General features: G+C 32.9%; 1 protein-coding gene across 4 annotated transcripts in view; it reads left to right on the top strand.

Moving 5' to 3' along the window:
• KIAA2026 (KIAA2026 ortholog) overlaps positions 1-21089 on the top strand; it is a 104322-nt gene that overhangs the window by 74464 nt on the left and 8769 nt on the right. For 3 of the 4 annotated variants that reach the window (XM_029202467.1, XM_029202470.1, XM_029202471.1), the window contains 2 exons: positions 4427-4516; positions 20119-20234. In XM_029202467.1, the coding sequence (XP_029058300.1) occupies positions 4427-4516; positions 20119-20234 (206 nt within the window). The remainder of the gene's footprint in view (positions 1-4426; positions 4517-20118; positions 20235-21089) is intronic. The other variant, XM_029202468.1, reaches the window with a different exon arrangement.

A 21089-nucleotide genomic window follows, 5' to 3' on the forward strand; every position in this document is an offset into this window, starting at 1 on the left:
GACTTATTCGAAAGGCTCCTTTGCAAAGGAAATCCAGAATCCAGCTGTTGACTAAGACTTACATAGTAGTATTATTTTTAAACATAAGCATAAACTCACTGATCCAACATACCTCTGAAAAAACTCTATTTTTCCATTTAACCAATGGAGAAACTAAAGGATATGAAATAAAGTACTATCTTCAATGTGACAAATTGGGACCAAAAGTAAAATTAGAGTTTAACTGCTTCACTGAGTTAAGGACCTTTTGATTGTATTGTTATTTTGAATTGCTACCTTTTTTCTTTAAAACTATTTTTCTTTACACATACATCCTTATCCTTCTCATTTGTTCTTCATTCATGTGAAATGTATCCTAATAAAATGAGTATTTTCAACTTCAGCTTTTTGTTTCACTTTTAACATCATAGGGTTTTACGTTCCCCTTAAAATTTTTTCCATTTTTATATATAGTACATTGAGAGAAACATCAGGTTTTAATCATATAGTGGTATAAAATGTTTTAACTTGTTAATCAGACTTACTTGTCATGTCACACATGATATCTTCATTTGCAAGTTTTGAAGTAGTCAGTATTGCTGATATGATGATCATAGAAGTGAGAAGGAATTTTCCTGTCATCATAGTCTTAACAGATGTCAATATAATTTTATTTTAAATATAATATAGATTTTGAATTTACACCATGCATTTATTGTTTTACTTATAATTTTTTAAATAAATTATTGGAGTGTTTTATTAGAGTGGTAGTAAATGTGATCCATTTTATTTGGACCTATTCATTTTGACTGCATTGTTTTCCTTTTGCTTTTTAATGTAATTTACTATATTCTTTTATTTTTGTATGCTACCTTATTTGTGTCCTTTTTGGAATCAATAAAGTAAATACCTCTCAAACCTATTGAGTTTATACCCAAAGGGCATAATATCTAGCTTGAAGTAGTGATAAAATAAGAAATAATTTACTTTGTAATTTTTCTGAGTTGTGGTCATGGAGTTCTTTCAGTCTCTATAGGACCTCCCCTCCCCCACTGTATACACACACTTCTGCTTCTTGAGTTGGAGAGAGGGCCTTTTAATATTTACCATTTAATAGAAGTGAAAGCTTAGGTATAAATTAATTCTTAAAACTATAATACATGTTCAATTATTGTTAGTTTTTTTGTTTTATTTTGTTTAGAGGGAACCCTTAAAGAATATGATCTAGTAGGAGGAGGAGGAGTCCTAGGTTCCATGGTTTTCTCTCTGAGTGTGTCATCTTAGGTTACTTTATCTCTGTTAATTTTAACTAGCTTGTATATGAATTGGAGATACACCTTTTTAGCCTTTGCCAAGGTTTGGACCAAATCACATTTTGGGGGCGGTTCCTTTCAGCTCTAAGATTTATGATTTTGTGACTCTTTCATGGGTTGCATCAAGTGAAAGGTTAATTTGAGGGAGAGTGTGACATCCTTGAAAAGATTCTTCCTGGGAGATAAAGCTCTTCTTCAAACCTCTGCAGTATGACTGAAAACCTTCTCCTATGAGTGTTGGCAGTGTGACCCATCTGTAATCCAAGCTGCTATGGAGCTTTCCTTTTCACCCCTGGAGGCACCGAGCCTTAGATATTTTTTTCAAATTTAAGGTAATGAGAAGGAGGTCTTAATAAGCTGTTTTGCTTTGTTCAAATAATGCGTCTGTTCTCCTTATTGAGGTGAACATTTCTTATTGGATTGATTCTTTTTTTAAAAGCACCATTTGAAAATGAATTGAGTTTAAAGGCCACACATATGCCTTACTTTGTAGAGAGAAGGAATAGAGTGTATATATGACAGAATTGGCATAAATCAAATTATTTTTCCCTTGATATCAGTAATAAAATTAGAATTATGTTCCCATACGAGAACTTTCTGATATCTTAACTTGACTGTATATTTTGGGTATATATATTAGGTATTACATATATATGTAGAGAGAGGTATATATTAGTATATAAAGAGTATAAATTGTCATGTAGATATTAAGCTATTTTAAGATAACTTCAAAGTAAATGTTGCTAAAAATATTTTGACCCTCAAATTCAGCAAAATTTATGTTTGAGTCATGTCATTTAAGAAACATTTGTCTTATCATTGTGCATTTAATTCACTATTCCATCCCCTATTTGGAAATTAATCTTTTTGAATTTTCATACTCATTTAGCTCCATACTACTAGCATGTTTCCATAGCCATGCAGATTTGTAATTCATAATCATTTAGTACATTATTGCTTAAAAATGTGATCTTCAGACCATACCTGGGAACTTGTTAGAAATGCAGAATCCTGTGTCCTGCTTCAGACCTACTAAATCAAAAACCTCCTTTTAACAAGATTCCCAGATGATTCTTATGCACGTTAAAGTTTGAGAAGCACTGATGTAGTACAGCTTACTTATAGCTCTTAGGCTGTGGAAATCATTCCTGATTTGACTTCACAACTGTGGTATCTGTTCCCTTAAACGGAATGTAAATATTTGCTTGCTAATTAAAAGATCTTAAATTTTTTAGGATGTGGTCAGGTGTAGGGGTATATGTTTTCATTGTTACTGTAAGTTTCTACAACGTACGTGCAAAATGTACCCTTACTCCATGTGTAATGAGACAGCTGAGATGCAAGTGAAAACTCCTCTGAGCTTTGCCATATGTGCAAATGAGAAATCCATGGTGTGCTATTGACTAATACATCAAGTTCAGTGAAAAGGGTGTAACCATCTACAAGCTCTGTGGCAAATTTGACATGGTAGTCATAATAGCAGATTATACAATGGAAAGTTTAGTTCCCATTGAGTACTTTCTAGAAACCTGGTGTAGGGCCAACATGGTTCTGAGGCTTTAGTGATATAACAGAAGTTGAAGACATTATCTAGTTCTAGAGGCACTTAGATAATTAGCTAGTGCACTGCTTAACCATCAGCATTTCTTCCATAATTCTAGATTTGGCAAATGGAAATGTGTAGTGTGTAATATCAGCTGCACTGTCCTACTACATCATCTCATACTGTTTTCTATTCTGAAATTATTTAATTTGGGTTACTTAAATACATATTTTCCCTGCTTTGTCAGTTCTGTGAGTTTGAAATTATGTAGATGTTTCTAATAATTGTTAATACTAAGTATAATTTATATTATCTGTGATAACTTTTTCTTTGTCTATTAGGTTGAACCATGTTGCCATTTTTGTAGATCAAAGGCATATCAGCGATTTCGTATGGTTCAACTTAATGATAAAGAAAGTGTCAGTGCTCCTAGTCTCTCATTTTTGTCACACAGTCATGAGGAATGATCTTGTTGTAACCTACTTTTGCTTTTGTTGTTTTTGTTTGTTTTCTTTTAAAAGAAAATATACCTTTTAGGAAAACAATACCCTTACAAGAAATTAATGAATGTAAGAAACATGGGACTGATAAAAATTTAATGATGAATTAGTAGCTTTATAAGTATAGTGGGTTTATTTTTCATTATCACACAGTATAAACATTACAAGATTTTCATTAATCTAAAACTTTTCCTCTATATGTGGTTGCAGTTATCTTTTAGAAATCTTCTATTCCTTTTTCACAACAGATTTTTTAAAATATAAGCTTAAATTATTTTAGAAAAAAAAGTAAAATGTATCAAATTGGAAAAATTCAGTATAATTATACAAGAACTAAAATGTAGTTACTAATATTTTTGTTATTGCTGCTGACACTTCACTGTTTAAATCTTTAGTAATTAAGCCAAACTAGTTTGATTATTAATTAATAACGAAAGACCAAGTGTTTTGGCCATTTGCCAGCATTACCAAGGTGAAATTAAATGAGCCACATAATTATGAAAGGAAATAGATGCTATCTCTGGAGATGGTTTTATTAAGGACTACTAAGAAGATCATATTAAGAATGTATACGTAATTTCATTAACTTCTTTGAATATATTCATATAGTTGAAGTCCCTCTTTATTAGCAATCCCAACAGCAGTAATGCAATTTGTTAAATTGTATAGTTAGCAACCAAAGCAAAGGTAAAATGATAGTTCTTCAAGGGTGCATTTATTCACCTGCTAGGAGACTGCTTGATGAAGCATTTCTTAAAGGTGATTCAGTAACCTGTGAAATCTAGGGTGAGTTTCCAGATCTTTGTCATTCTGGGCTGAAAGTTAAGAATGTTAAAAAAAAAAAAAAAAAAAAAAAAGTACCTGGATTATAAAGCAAACTGAAAGGTGGGGATGTGGGGTGAAAGCCTGAAGTTCATACATCATAACAAGTAAATACCTTTTAAAATATAAACTGCGGAGCTTTCTTTGCATTTTGCTGTTACAAAGACAAATAATTGTGAATTCAGTGTGTGTTAAAACAACTTCTGTTACCACATTTTGGGTGTTTTATATTATGTGTTATCAAGCTGTGTTTTTGTGTTTTATTTTAGCTTATTTGCACTAATCTTGATGAACTCAGGGAATTAATCACAAAAATCGAGAATGAACTCAAAGATCTGGAAAACAGTAGAAAAAAATCGGTAGGTGTTGATCCAAAAGTTCTGTCTATTATTGTCAGCATTAAAATTTATTCCTGCTTCTTCCTAAAGCCTTTTTAAATCTTGTTGTCCTGAGTTACATAAAATTTGCAATGAAAAATAGAAACATTGTTTCCTTTATTTCTCCTATGTGGTCTAGTTTTCATTTTTAATACACAAAAATGGTGCTGGGGCAAGTAAATTAATTTTGTTTGCCTGGTTTATATCAGGTATAGTTTTAGATATTTCCCAGTATACTGGTTGGTTGTTTTCTGACTGGTAGTTTTTTGGGTAGTGCTTACCTTATTATATATTATAATAATATAATTATTCTTAATTATAATTATATGTTTTTAATGGAAGTTTATTGCTTAGTAACATAAAATTTCAATTAGCTCTGACATAAATAACGTATGTAAATTGTTTAATCTTGCCCCAGACGTTTTTGATACATGCTTAACAATATGTCTTTTTTAAGAACCTTTGTCAGCTGAAGGTCTTTTTTTAACTTTCACTATACTAAATTCACAATTAATCTTTACCTTCACTTTTTATTGTTCTTGAGAGACTAGAGTATAAGGGGCATTATTTTTATTCACTCAACACTTGGTAAAACAATTATTTATGAAATCAGTAATACCCATTTAACTGACATTTATAATTGTGTTATAGAGTTGAAACACAATTACATACCAATAAATAAATGGAGAAGGCTTTAAGCATTGAAAAAAATCAATCACCATTAAAAAAAATCCCTTTGTTTTATGCCTTAGGAACATCATGAAACCACTTTTAGGTCTTTGCTCAGAACCTGTTAATCTAGAATGATGTATGATAATAAGGTTAGTGATACAGCAAGCTTCATTCATATCAGCAGATTTGTTAAAGTCATTTTATATGCTGTTCAGAAAGAACATATTGGTAGCATTCTGAAGGAAGGAAATTAAAGTACCATAAAAGTACAACCTTCTGAGGTCGTTTAATACAGAGGTAAAACAGCCTTAAGCACTTTGGAAGTCACTCATATGATACCCCTGAGAGTATAGCTATAATCTAAGAGATGGGATAATGTTCATACTGATAGCCATCAATTAAGAAGAAAACATGTTCAATACACATTGTGTACAGTATATAATCTGAGAATGCAGAAAACTGTATATTTTACAATTATTTCCATTAAAAATGGTTTGAATCCTTATTAGACTGTGAGGGGTTTTTTGTTTTGTTTTGAGTGTATCAGCAATCTCTTCATATGGAATGAATCCCAAGTGTTGTTTTAAAACTTATCTCTGTGATGTATTTCTCAAACTATATTAAAATATTTTTTCCTCAGCCAAAAGTGTTTTTTTAAATATATTTTATATGTATGCTTATAAAGGACTGATTCTCTTCTTTAATAGGAAAGAATAGTCTTAATCAGGTTTTATTTATAGTTTTTTTGCAGAAGCCATTTAGTCCATACTTCATGACTCTAAACAGAATTCTGTTAATTAAATTTGCTAATTGGTTTTTATTAGCTGCAGTTAGACAATAACATATGCATTTTAATTTGTTCCCATATTATGAATTAGGGTTTTCTTCTTAATGGATAGTTTTAAGCATAATTGGCTTATATACTTATTTATAGTATGTATTGTAAGAGAAAAAGACTTTTGCAGGCATCCTTGAGTTTTTCTGTAAAGCCATCCACCCCCCTGCCATTGGTGGTATGAGGTATAAACATATTGCCTTCCTTCACAGGAACAAGTACAAGAGTAAAAGAAAACATAAATTACAAATATTTGACTCTATAGTCCTTGGGGACATGTTTATCAGAAAATTTTAGGTTATGTATGGGTTTTAACTGATTAGATTTTATGTCTCTAAATTTTTAACTTGTCCATGACCCTTGATATTTGCATATTAGTTTTAAAATATGTTTTCTGCTCTTCAAGAAATAGAAATTCTTGGAACTGAACTTAGTGGGGATAATGTTATTGAGATTACCAGTATACAGGCTACTTTCCCCTTAAATTACCTGACTAAACGACTGTTTTCATGAACAACTTATCTCAATCAATGAAATGGCCACACAGCATAAAGGAAATAATAGTAGAAGTTTGCATCTCAGTGCCATTCCTTATTTTTTTTTTTACAAAAGCTGATACTGAGTGTGATAAATGTTATTGTAATAGTTCACTTTATTGAATTTTTATGTTAGTATTGGAGAATACCAGTTTATTTGTCTGTCATCATTTGGGAATAAGGGGTTCCACTTAACTGAATTTTCTAGGAAGCTGAAACCTAAACCTTCAGTACTAAAATTCTTCCTTTAATCATTTAATGAAAAATTTTCCCTGCCTCCTTTATACTGAACATAATTTAACACTTTTTTGATGACTCAGGGATCATTATGAATATCCATAATTGTACTGATACCCTAAAAATCTATTGATCTCAGTTACTCTAAACATTCACCAGTAGGCCTTTAGATTATTTATTTTGAAGGATTTTGTCTGCTTGTTTTTTTGCTTTTGTTCTGTCTCTTCATTGTCAGCCTGTCATTTCTTATGTGTGTCCATGTACTCGCCCTAGCTGATATACTGTCGATTACAAAGCAAGTATCCGTATTATTAGAATTAGGCTCATAGTAAGGACCTGAGGAATTTTATTAATGAAATATATGAACTTGGTAATAGTGATAGCCATTTTGCTTATTCCTTGCTTGGTGAGCTTCCTTCACTATTGCCAGACAAATGAAATATTAATATTGATCTTCATGAGAGGATATCACTGTAAAAAATAGTGTTTAGAGTCAAAACAATTCTTTTGGGTTGGCCAAAAAGTGCCTTCTGTTTTTTAAGTAAAAATAAAAGACACATTTTTCATTTTCACCAAGAACTTTATTGAACAGCGTATTCACCCTTTTGTTCCACTACCTTCTGCCATTTTTCAGGCAAGTTCATAGTTCCTGAAATACTTTTTATCTTTTTGAGCAAAGAACTGTTCCAGGTGCCTTTTATAGTCTTCCGGGAAATTGAAATTTTTTCCATTAATAGAATTTCTTAAAGACCGAAATAAATGGAAATCTAAAGGTGCAATGTCTGGTGAATACGGCAGATGAATTAGAACTACCCAGCCAAGCTGTAACAGTTTTGCCTGGTCATCAAAGAAACATGCAGTGCTGCGTTATCCTGATGGAAGATTATGCGTTTTCTGTTGACTAATTCTGGATGCTTTTCAGCGAGTGCTACTTTCACTTGGTGTAATTGGGAGCAGTACTTGTTGGAGTTAATTGTTTGGCTTTCCAGAATGAGTTCATAATAGAGGACTCCCTTCCAATCCCACTATATACACAACATCACCTTCTTTGGATGACGACCGGCCTTTGGTGTGGTTGGCGGTGGTTCATTTTGCTTGCCCCACGATCTCTTCCATTCCACTTTATTGTACAGTATCCACTTTTCATCGCAGGTCACAATTTGTTTTAAAAACAGAACGTTTTCTTTACATTTCAGTAGAGAATCACATGTAGAAATATGGTCAAGAAGGTTTTTTGCTTAACTTATGTGGAACCCAAACATCAAAACAATTCGCATAACCAAGCTGATGCAAATGATTTTCAACGCTTGATTTGGATATTTTAAGTATGTCAGCTATTTCCTGCGTGGTATAATGTTGATTGTTCTCAATTATTGTTTCAATTTGATCACTATCAACTTCAACTGGTCTACCTTACTATGGAGCATCGTCCAGTGAGAAATCTCCAGCACGAAACTTTGCAAACCACTTTTGACACGTTTGATCAGTCAGAGCACCTTCTCCATACGCTGCACAAATCTTTTTGTGCGTTTCAGTTGCATTTTTACCTTTCTCGAAATAATAAAGCATATTATGTTGCTTTTTTCTTCCGTCTTCAATATTAAAATGGCTGTCTTGGACTTCCCTGGTGGCGCAGTGGTTGAGAGTCCGCCTGCCGATGCAGGGGACACGGGTTCATGACCCGGTCCGGGAAGATCCCACATGCCGCGGAGCGGCTGGGCCCGTGAGCCATGGCCGCTGAGCCTGCGCGTCCGGAGCCTGTGCTCCGCAACGGGAGAGGCCACAACAGAGGCCCGCGTGACGAAAAAAAAAAAAAAAAAAGGCTGTCTTTTTTAAATCCACACTGATATGACAGCTGTCACATATAATCTAACAAAATTGTTTCAAATGAAGTTAAAGACAACTAAGTGCCACTAGAGCCATCTTACGGAAAAAAATCAAAGGAACCTTTTGGCCCACCCAATATTATTCATCAGCAGCTTTCAGATCTACGATGGCTTCAGTAACAAGGAAGACATATTCCATATAAACATTTGGTTGTCACAAACGCTCTTACTAAAGATAGAAATTACATATGTGATAGAGGATTTAATGTGGATTCGTTTAAAAACCTGGCTGCTTTTGGGAGCTCCTCTGCGGGGCCTTTCTAGATAGTTTTTCCTACCAAAGCAATAAGGAAGAATTACTCCATTTCCTCATCCAGGTCAACATTCCATTAAAAAAGCTTTCTTAATCTCTTAGAGGTTTTGCCATTGAGCTACTCATTGTACTGGAAGATTTACAATCCTTTAAAATCTAGATTGTTTACTTATTCTTGCAAGACAACTAATTCTACTTATGATTTATAATGTGAGGAGAGAAAAAATGATTTAATTTTCTGAGTTTGCTTTAGTTCACTTGATCCCATTACTTCATTTAAAGGCTTATTCAAAGAGAACTCAACGTCCTTTACGTCCTCCAGTGCTATACCAGACATCTGACTGATATAAATCGAAGTATGTAGTTTGACAAAATCCTTTCATTTTGTCTATCTCATTATTATTTAGATCATAGGATTTTTTTAGTGCCCTAAAGGAGAAATCATGACATTTTATTGGTTTTTCTGTGTGTGTGTGGTTTTAGTCAAGAGAGAAAAATTGCATTTTGCTTAATTATTTGGAAAGTAGTCTTTTTAATTTAGGAAATTTATTAGTTTTCCAGAGAGAGCTAAGATATTGATAAATTTGCCTGATCCTATTGTATTTGAAATTTGTTAGACATTTTTGCTGTCTAAATAATCAAACTTGGTAGATTTTTGTCAGGCTAATACAGAAGTGGTTATATTTCTGAATTTCTCATGTGACCCTTTTTTTCTTACATTTCCTTAATTTCCTTATGTTTTATATCATAATTTAGATCTTCAAAGAGGTTTTAGTCTTTTTGATAATGAAAAATCAGTATAGAGATAAGGAAAAGGGAACATTTGGCAAAAAAAAAGTTACAAGAAAAGAAAGCTTTTCTGGATTATGAAATGATAAATGATAGTCTTATCAATATAGATAAACTAAAATTTTAAATATAATACCCTGTCTTTCTAATACACCTTTTAGCAGTTAAGCACCTCCACACTGAGCAAGTTTTAAGACAGACTTCAAATATTTCTGTATTTCATATTCAGTATGTAAGAAAAGCTATAAAATTGCCTGTACTCTTTGATTCTATAATCCTAATTGATATTTAACTTTTATTTTCCCTCGTTTTTCACCCTACTCCCCTACCCCCCCAAAAAAGTAATTTACACAATAGTGTGTTCAGCAGACTGTCTCTAATAGTAGAAATTTGGGAAAAGCCCATATGTCCAACAGTAGGGAGATGACTAACCAAGCAGTAATATTAACACAGTGGTATATCATATGGCTAGTAAAATAAAATATTTGTAGATCATTGTTACTACATGGAAGTATTCATGAAATGTTAAATTTTTTAAACATCCAAAAAATATATGCTTAATTATTATAGTATGTCAAAAGGCATGTTTTTTAAGGCATGTTTAAGAGAATTAGGAATTTCAAGTCATAAATAAAATTAATCTCTATTATGTTCTTAAAATAAAATTCATAATACAATAATAGCATTTAATCTTGCCTAACCAAAGGCTGTGCGTTAGCTAGATCAAACATTAGAGAAATCAGAAGCTTAGATCAGAGGTAGTGACACCCTAGTTTTTGGTCACAGAGTTTTGTAAAAGCCGGTGGTTATCAGTGAGTAATGATTCTGCCCACCCCACCCCTGCCCACCGCTGCTATGAGACTTTGGCAATGTCTGAAGACATTTTTGATTCACATAGTTGAAGAGGTGGTACTGGCACTTAATGGATAGAGGCCAGCCGTGCCGCTAAAAATATTCTACATTGTAATGATCCTACGGTGCACCTGACAGCCCCGCACAGCAAATAGTTATCTGCCCTCAGATGTCAGTTGTGCAGAGATTGCAGAACCCTGGCATATGCCTGTTTTTGCTCAGGGCCCTAGTGTCTCATAATAAGTTGCTGCTGCCAGCTTATTATGGGGAGAAAACAAGTTGATGTTTTGACACTTAGGTAGAAATCAATGAAATCATATGCCAGATTCCATGATTGAGACCATTTTATCATATCGTATATTTCTAATTAAGACTTCTATTTGATGGAACTTGTGAATGTCAGTATTAACCTTTACCCTTTATGATTCTCTCAGATAGTTAAAAGAATTCTTGACCTTAGCTTCAGATCCATCTCAGCTGTCTGCAATCCATAATGATTTATGGCCTCTTTTCAGTATGGTCATCATTTACCTTTTACCTTCATTATAGGAAATGAAGTTATAACTTGATTGTATATGTATTTTCTTTGTTCATTTTTAAAAATATGATGGAAAACATTCTTAAAAAGTGAAGATATAGTAAGAAATAATACACAGGTAAATGGTAAAATATAGTCAAATTATGTATAAAACTTCACGTATGAATTTATATGAACCCCTAAATCATAGTTGCATATAGTAAAAGCTTGATATAAGGCAAAGAAATTATTATACATTAATCTTATTTTCTAACACCTTTAACAAAGAAATTTTACTCTGTTATAGTGTAGGATTTTGGGATTTTTCCCTCTTCTCTCCATATCCCATTTGCTCACAGTGAGGCATCAAATCAAAATTATTTTATAGCCATCTATTTAGAGTAAAAAATCTATTTTACTACAGTATAAGGAACTTTAGATACATTCAGAATCCTGAATATGCCCTTATTAACTTAATAACTTCAGTTGTAGATATGGTTGCATCAATATCTAAATTGTCCTTAAATTAGTTTTATTTAAGTTTTTGGCAATTACATCATTGTGTATCTTGTTTTCTTATTCTAGATCTTTTGATATGATTAACAAAACTGAAAACTAGCTCATCTGTGGGGGGGAAAAACACTCTGTCTTTAAATTGTCATAGTTAAAGCTTTCAAAAAATTAAAATAACCTTTTGGAAACCCTGTACAACAAATAAAATAAATAAGTTTCTTTACCTGTCACATTCTAGTCTTATTCATTAGGCAAATACTTCCTCACTGTTTTCTGTGTACTATTCGTAATACCAAGGAACTTGGTTGAAATTCAGAGACTAAAAGGCCTCATCCTCAAGGAATTCACTTTAGAGCTTAAGCTTTTTATCGCCAATCCTGGGAATACATTTTTAATTTTAATCAGGATTGGTTGCGCTAACTCCTGTCCTTTCATAAAAGACTTAATCTTTTATTTTCAAGCCATTTTTTTAATTCAGAGATCACCAGACACCCAGACACTCTAGACACTTGCTTTACTTCCCTTAATGACATGTTAATATATTATTTGGGAGTGGGACTTTATGGATTTTACGAAGAATCAAATATTAACTGACTGTTCAAAATAATAGTAAGAAAAGAGAACTAGATGACAGGAAACGTGAACCAGAACAATAGCTGGCTGGTAAGACAAAACTTCAATTGACTGTAGTCACTGAATTATCTGAAAATGCATTATCCTAATTCATTTATGGTAAGTCTTGCTTTGGGGCATTCTTTTTGACATTTAATAACTACTCTGCTCAACTAAGAACTGGATTTTAACTCTTGTTAATAGTGCTCACTGTTTCAACTTACTGCAATGTGTCATAGTCTGTATCCCATCAGGGAAACTTTCTTAAAAACAATATTTGAACACCTCTTTTCTTCTAATAAAAGTTCCAATTAAAAGGGAAAACTGTTGTTTCGTATTTTTACATCAGCCAGAGAATTCATGTTGCGTGTTCCCCGCATGGAGTGAGCTTCAAGGAAGAATTGAACTAGGTGACAGCTCCTTCTATAATTAGAACTTCATAGTGTGGCTTTTATTATTTGCCTTAAACTCTTTTGAATTACATATCACACACACTTATTCAAATGTAAGTAACAATCTAAATGCCAAATATTTTTCAAAGCCCCAAGTAAATTTGTATTATTTTCTATTTAATAGTTACTCTACTGCCTTTCAGTGGTAGGAGTTCTGGAAAATTGAATTTAAATCCGTGAGGTGCTTAAGACCAGAAAATGAGCTTCACATCATTCTCTTTTTTATATTACAGAAGATATCAAAATCTTTGGAAAGCCCCTAAAATTTAAAGATAGGGTAGTTTAACCTTTTGTGAACTAGGGAAGAATACCATCCAAAAAATAGAGAAGATTGAACAGTAATAGAACTTTCCTACCATCTTACCAGACTCTGTAAAAAAGGTAAAAATGGGGCTTCCCTGGTGGCGCAGTGGTTGAGAGTCCGCCTGCTGATGCAGGGGACACGGGTTTGTGCGCCGGTCTGGGAGGATCCCACGTGCCGCGGAACGGCTGGGCCCGTGAGCCATGGCCACTGAGCCTGCGCGTCTGGAGCCTGTGCTCCGCAGCGGGAGAGGCCACAACAGTCAGAGGCCCATGTACCTCCAAAAAAAAAAAAAAAAGGTAAAAATGATACATTATATATGGAAGGAAAATTAATCCCAAATCTACCAGAGAATAAAAAGGAGTCTAAATAGAAGACCCAGAGTCCACATCTGGATCTCTAGCACTTTAAAGTAGAAAAAAATCCTTGCATGGAACCAGTTTCTTTTAATGAAGATATGATGCTAACTAGTTGTAGCAGGTGCTTTTAATTAGGACAAGGCCGTTTAAGGCAGATTTAGTGGCAGTAGCATGAAATGCTAATAGACAATTGAGAAAAAAACCTACAAAAGCAGATCTTAGGAGTCCAAAACTATTAGTAATCAATAACCACTCAATATAGGAACATAGGTTATAGCCCTGTAAACCCTGCAGTCACTGCCTTAAAATATGAAACAATAACTTGTTCAAACTGATGATCCGAGTCATCAAGAGTTAAATTATATTCATTGTATACTCAGAAAATCTGGAAGACATATTTTAGGAACGTTTCTATCAATTTTTTAAAATCTTTTGCAGCTAAGTAGAAAATCTCAGTAAGCTAAGCAATTTACTTCTATAGTCTGAATACTTATTGTGGGCCTGCTCTCTGCTAGGCATTGTGATGGAGACTGAGAAAGTAAAAATAAGTAGGATACTGACTCTGCTTTTAAGATACTCCCAGTCTTAATTTCACTTACGTGGACCTTTTTATGCTCTGATGATACCATATGTAATATTACTTAGTGATTTAGATTTTGCAGTGAATTGCTTGAGAACCCACCTTTCTGATATCAGGTATAGATTTGATAAAATTTTATTCTTTGCTACCACGTGTTTACTAAAAAGAATCAAATTCAGATACTTACCCAATAGTTAATTTCTAGTTCAGGATTTTTTCTTCTTTGTGAATGAAAATGGTTACATACCATCAGTTACATACATATTGTTAGATTTTCTTCCCCAGTAATAGTAACTATCTCACTGGGAATGTGATCTGTCCATCCTCTCTACAAAGTCAAATGACACTGAAACTTCCAGTATTATCACTTGTAGTGATATGCAGTTGTTTGCAGTTGTTTGTCTTCATGCTTTCTAGTTAAATGCTAATTTAGAAATATAATGGAAATTATAGTTAGAACTATAGTTCTAATTAGCATTAGAAATGCTAATTTAGAAATATAATGGAATATAATGGAAATGTTGTACATGCTGTGCAATGTAGGATATCTTTAGAATAATGTACAAATGCTTTCCTTTTCTATTGAATTAGTCTTAAGAGAAAATGGGTGAGAGTACCTAAAGAGAAAATACTAGTATATGATAGGATAGTTCATATTAGAACCTCTGGCAGTGTGAAAATACTCTTTAACTTTTTCCATATTAATATGCAAACATTTCACTATAGTGTCTAACTAGTACTTTTTCAAGGGACTGTATATAACAAGGTGAATGCAGTGTTTTACCCCCAAAACTGTGAATATGCAGGAATATACTAATATAGTAGTAATTTCTTTAGGTGAGCAGTAAGAAAAAGTAAATACTTATTACCTTTTCACTTAATATTACTTAGACTAAGGAGAATGCCAAATAATTAGATTATTAACATGCTTAAGTACAGTTAACTTGATTTGTGCTGTGTTTTTATACATTTGCATTTAAATTATTTGTAACCTACCTTTGGATATTGCTAGTGATTTAAAATGAGACATCTTTGCAGACAAATCCATTTGGCTTTTCTAAAAGTTACTTGAATTTTATTTGAAAAGCATGATGTATTATTATCTAATCCCTTTCCACCATGTGATTTATGTCTGTGACAAGAACCAAGCCTATAACAAAAAATATTTTGCCATATGATCCCTGTTTCTGTGCTGTAACAACATATTTGTAAGTAAAAGCATGTAGAAAAAGAGCATTGATGCCTTTTTCATATATATTTTGTAAATAAAAATTATCTTTTTTATCATCTTCACAATAATACCCTTTCAATTTAAAAAAGCATTCTTTGCATATTTATATGTGATGTTAATCTTTTCTTCATATAACTGTTGATACCTATTTTGTTTAGATATAATGTTATAAGAAAATCTATATAAGTAACAGAATGATTTGTGTAAACAAACTACTTCCACCTAAGTTTAATATTCAAAGCATCTAAACTTATTAAAATGTGCAAAAGATCCATGGTAATGAGACATTTAATAAACCTGGAATTTATTTGTTTTCCTCTTTTCTTCCTTCTAGATGTTCAGTGTCCCCAGCATCAGTAGATTGCCAACTCCCTCTCCTTGCAGCACCCCAGCCAGCATTATGCTGGTGCTGTCATACCCGATTACTGCAGCAGAATGGAGTTTTTCTTTAGTTGTAAGGTAAGTTTACCTCCCCACTCATTTCACACACATAGATTCAGCTTTTCATTTTACAATATTGTGTAGTTTTATAAGTTTTTTAAAAGTTTCTTTTCTCTTATGGTTCCTTAGGTTATTAACCTATCACATTCAAAAACTTATAAAACTGCATAATATGATAAAGGACTTATCTTGTGGCCATAGACAAGATCCTTATTGTAGTAATCCCTATGAGGTTATAAAACCTTAGTGTTTGACAGTGGGGCATCTCATGGAAAGGGAGCTGGCAATCTGCAGCTGCTGTGGACATTGGCTGAGAAAGTATTGAAAGGTAAGCCTCAAATTTAGACCATATTGTATACCTTTGGTTCCGTGGTGTATGTTTGAATTCATACTTTATTTTATGTTACATTTCATAGTAAATTTATGAAAGAAAAATATATTACTCTCTTCAAAGTGACCTTCAGTAAATGTTTGAATTATTAAGTTCACATAACACATTGGGATTATTTTAGAAAAACAATTTTTGTCTGTGAAAATAATGAGAATTCTAATACTAAAAATTGTGAGAATTCTAATACTAAAAATTGTTCATTTATCCCCATATTCACATACCTGTTTATAAAGGAAAGTCATCACTAAATTTATATATGTAAAGCTTATTAAATGTATTTTTTATTAGAGAAACAATTAGAACACTGTTCTACAAATAACCATTTACTTAATCTTTCTATCTACTTTCTTTGATTCTGTATTGATCAGTGCAGATAAAAACTGTAAGAGCCTTTCTGATTTTCATTATGTCCATATTCTCTCTTATGTGTTTGAAGATGGGGAACTTGCTGTTTTCCTTGTTTTTTTAATTCACTTTTAAACTTTAGATCACCATAGTTTTAAGTACTACTGTAATTAAACAAATGAAACAAAGTAAATTTTAGAGATGTTAATGTTTGCATTACAGAGGTACCTACATGTAAATATAGGAACTTACACAGTACAGTCTCTTTCTTCTTTAGGAATTGTCTGTGTGTAGCCCATGAGAGATGGCATTGTGTAGTGGAAGGAAAGTGGATTTTAGCATTCGGGAGATCTAGAATTCTAAAGTCTTCTTCCACCTACAAGTACTTCTCTGTTTACTTTAGACACTTTCCTTCTGTAAAATTATGTCCTCTGAGTTCCCTTTTAGCTTTAATAATTTCATCCTAGAAGAAACATGATAGTTTTTCCTTTATCTGTGTATATAAATAAAGTTGATCAGTCAGGAAAGCTATTGCTAATGATCTAATTTAAAGTTCAGGAAATATTTTGTTTGATTTTAAATAGATTTTTATATTAGATCCAAGTTAAGGCAAATTATTACCATTTGGCTAACTTCATTTAAAAATTCATAACTTCTCTACATTAGTTCCATTGTATACTGTGACACTCTTGAGACCAGCACTAGGTAGAAAGGGACGTATTATTTTCTTTCCATTTGGATTGTATTGACCAAAGAAATAATAAATGAGAGAACCAGTATGAGTTTCTCTTTTACTGTCAAGTAATTAAAGTACCTTACTACCTCAAACACCAGCCCTGGAGCAGTGATTCTGAACTTTTTTAAACCTATGCCCCCTTTTGATAGATGACACACATACCCCATGGCAGGTATAGGGATGCCCTTTGTTGAGGTCATTGTATCCTTTATATGTATCTTCTAGTCAAAACATTTTATCAGCCTTTATATAATTTGTGTTATGAAAATAATAAACTTTTTGTTTGTTTTTCAAACACAGAATGATTAGATAGGCATTTTCAAATATAAATGAGATATCATACCATCACTACCCCAAGTTGAGAATATGCAGTATAAAGAAGGGGAAGAAGGCCAAAAAACATACATAAAGTTGAAGGCCTTAGACATTTACAAACAGGTCAGTGGGTAAAACAGAGTTATATGGAAGTTAGGACTCTATTTTCTGATTGATTTATATGACCCCTCCTGTTCAGTAGTATATTTTCTGGGCATTGGATTAATTAAAATTTAGTAACCAAAATAAAATCAAAAGGTAAAATTTTCCTAATATTTTTAAAACTCTTTCCTATAAAAATTAATGTAATTTAGTTGAGACACAAACAGAGTTGATAAATGGCTTTAAGTAGTATCCAGTTACACAGTCTCCCCTTCCCGTGCTTCATCTACCTAGTCCTAAAAGTTCCATAACACTGATAGTTCTGTAATCCCTACCCCATCACCACCACACTAATCCATACAGCCACCGTACTGCCCAGGTTAACTCTGCATCTGTAATTCTTCCCCATATAACTCCCAGTTAATAAGGAATTCAGCATGCCTGGCGCCCCCGAATCCTTTAATGCTTTTCCAGTCAGTTATACCATGAAGAGAATATTCTCCCCACCTTCATTCCTTACCTCTTTCTGCTCTCTTTAGCTTAGGAAAAGTTTATTTCCACTGTCACCATTTCATTTTTGAGCCAAATAGAAGTTGATATGTAGAAAAAAATAATGTTGATATGCCTTGTTAAAGGGAAAAATCTCCATCTACTATTTTCTGTTTTTTATTGAAACAAAATCTTACCTCATTTTGAAAAGGATTTAGGGTAGCTGTTACCTGCCTTTTCATCTTCCTCAAATAGCTTTCCATAGATGGAAGTTATTTCTTGCTCACTTTTATTATTTATAATCTAATAGTTTTGTTTTCATGGGTTAGAATATGCACTTTATACTATCTCATAACATTTCTTTGAGAAAAATAAACTTTTTAGGTATAACTCATTGTTAGTTGGGTCCTTTTAGAATGCTTTTGACAAGAAGGAAAGTCTCTTCAGGTTAGTATATTATATGAAATAAAAGTTACTTTTCTTGAAATTTTTTCACAATACTATAATTTGTTATGCCACTGAGAAGACACAAAAATTAGTCAGTGAGCCTAGGTTCCATATTCATTATGAGCACATGCACATATAATCTCACCTCTTCCTACTCTTCTAATGAACAGTTTCCCTTCTGAAGTATAAAAAACTCAGTTAGAAATGTTTATTTTTATGTGCATAAACGTTGTGTTGGTTTAAAGCACAAAATTTTCAGGAGTAGGAAATGCACTGTTATACAAAATGAAAGTTTTGTATGTGTCTAAAATTTCCATGACAAAAGGAAAAGTTTTAGATATATATAAAGTTGGGAAATTTATGCACAGATTTTAGAATATGCTTTGCTCTAGGGAGTGGTTATTTTTCTGCCTTAATGTTTTACCTATATGCAGATTGACTCAGAGTTCCTGTGGGGTGAAATCTAATTTTATGCAGGTTAAATGTGATCTGTAATATATAGTTGTGTGCCTTTTGTTATAAAAGAAATAAAATGAGTGGACTATATGGTATGTAAATTATATCTCAAAGCTGTTACCAAGTAAAAAAGAAATACAACTTGGTTATATAACAGTAAGGGACTATAGTGATGGTGGTGGTGGTGATGTGGATAGCTGGTGTTCACTAACATTGTGGAGAAGGGGAGGTTGGCTACCTAAAGTTATACCTTCTGTAATCTTACTGCCCCTATGGTATTCAAATAATTTTATGGGCGCTGATGAAATGTATCTTTACTAGAGGTTTTATAACCTGTGTCAGACTGAATTTATGTAATACAGTTTTTAAGAGGCAGTGATGTAATTAGTTCTAAAGAACTTGGACTTCACCAACAGGCAGATCTGGGTTCAAGTCAGAGAACCTTAAACAAGTCATTTAATCTCTCTGAGCCTTAGTTTCATCATTTGTTAAGTAAGACTAAAAATGCACACACTTTAGAGGGCTTTTATAACTGCTAGTATACGTGAACTCTCATGTTCACTGGATCTCTCTCTCCCTCCCTCCCTTCCTCCCTCCCTCCTTCTCTGTCTCTCTCTCTGCCTCTTTCTCTCCAAGTATGAATGAAATACTTAGGATAATACTTAGCAAATGGAGGGCATGTCAGAAATTAACCGTTAGTATAGCATGATAGTATTGAAAATGGCGACCAGTTGTTTACTTTTCTGTGCTGGAAACATTTTTAAATAAAATAATTGTAAAATTTCTAAAGGAAGTTTGTTAGGATGGCTTTTGAATAGGATAACAATTCAGGCTTTCTCTCTTTTTTTCCCCACTGTTGTGGAAAAATTACAGAAACTTTACAGAAGTGAGCAATGTCATTTACATAGTTATATAAATGTTTGTATCTTTATATGTGTTTTAGTGATTTATAAAAGTGTTTATAATTGACCCAATTAAAAACTTTAAAAAAAAATTTTATCTCCTGGTTTAATTAAATGGGTTTTAGATTTCTCCTGTAGAATTGAGAATCTTTAAAGTATATCGAAGAAGATTTATTACAGGATATTTTCCTCCTTGCTGCAACCTTCTGAAGAAGAGATATGTACTTATTTGATGGGTATTGGCATTTTGTTTTGTTTTTTACTCAGAAAATAAGTCTTGGCGTTTACTTTTGGATTCAGTCTAAGGAATTTACTTTCAAAATTGTGTTTTTTAGGGCAAATGGTATCATCGGAGGCAAGCTGTAAAAGAATTGCATAGCACATTGATACGTCTTTTAAATGAATTGCTGCCATGGGAACCAAAGTTAATGAAAGCTTTTCAAAGGAACAGGTAAATCAAGCTTTATTATCTTTTTTAAGGCTCTTACTTTATGATTATGGAAGGTGTCCTGGTATCATTTAGTATGGTTTTCCATTGATTTGTAATTCAGATAGTTTTGAGTACCTACTGGGTACAAGGTACCTCCTAAGCCCTGACAAAGTACTGTTGATTAAACAAAACTCTTTACTGTGTGGTTTTTTCTCCCCCAGTTTTTTTTCATTGTGGTAAAATGCACACATAAAATTTACCATCTTAACTAGTTTTAAGTATACTGTTCAGTAATATTAAATACGTTCATGATGTTGTGTCACTGTTACCCCATCCATCTCCAGAACTTCATCTTGTGAAACTGAAACGCTATACCTGTTAAATGATAACTCCCTATTCCCCCCTTCCCCCCATCCCGTGGCAACCACCATTCTACTTTTTGTATCTATGATTTTGACTAAGTACCTCATATAGTACAAAATATTTGTCTTTCTGTGACTGGCTTTATTTCACTTAGCATAATGTTCTCAGGGTTCATCCATATTGCAGCATATGTCAGAAGTTACTTCCTTTTAAAGGCTGAATAATATTGCATTTTATGCATATACCACATTGTACTTATCCATTCATCTGTAATGGGCATTTGGGAGGCTTTTCATATTTTAGCTATTATGAATAATGCTGCTATGAACATGGGTGTACAAATATCCAAGACCCTGCTTTCAAATTTTGGGGTGTATACCTAGAAGAGGAATATGGTAATTCTGTCTTTAATTTTTTGAGGAACTACCATACTGTTTTCTACAGTGACTGTACAATATTACATTCCCACCAACAGTTACAAGAGTTCCAGCTTCTCCACATCCTCACCAACAT

Source organism: Monodon monoceros, unplaced genomic scaffold, assembly GCF_005190385.1.
Source record: "Monodon monoceros isolate NGI ecotype Baffin Bay Population unplaced genomic scaffold, NGI_Narwhal_1 Super_Scaffold_5, whole genome shotgun sequence".
Classification (NCBI taxonomy): domain Eukaryota; kingdom Metazoa; phylum Chordata; class Mammalia; order Artiodactyla; family Monodontidae; genus Monodon; species Monodon monoceros.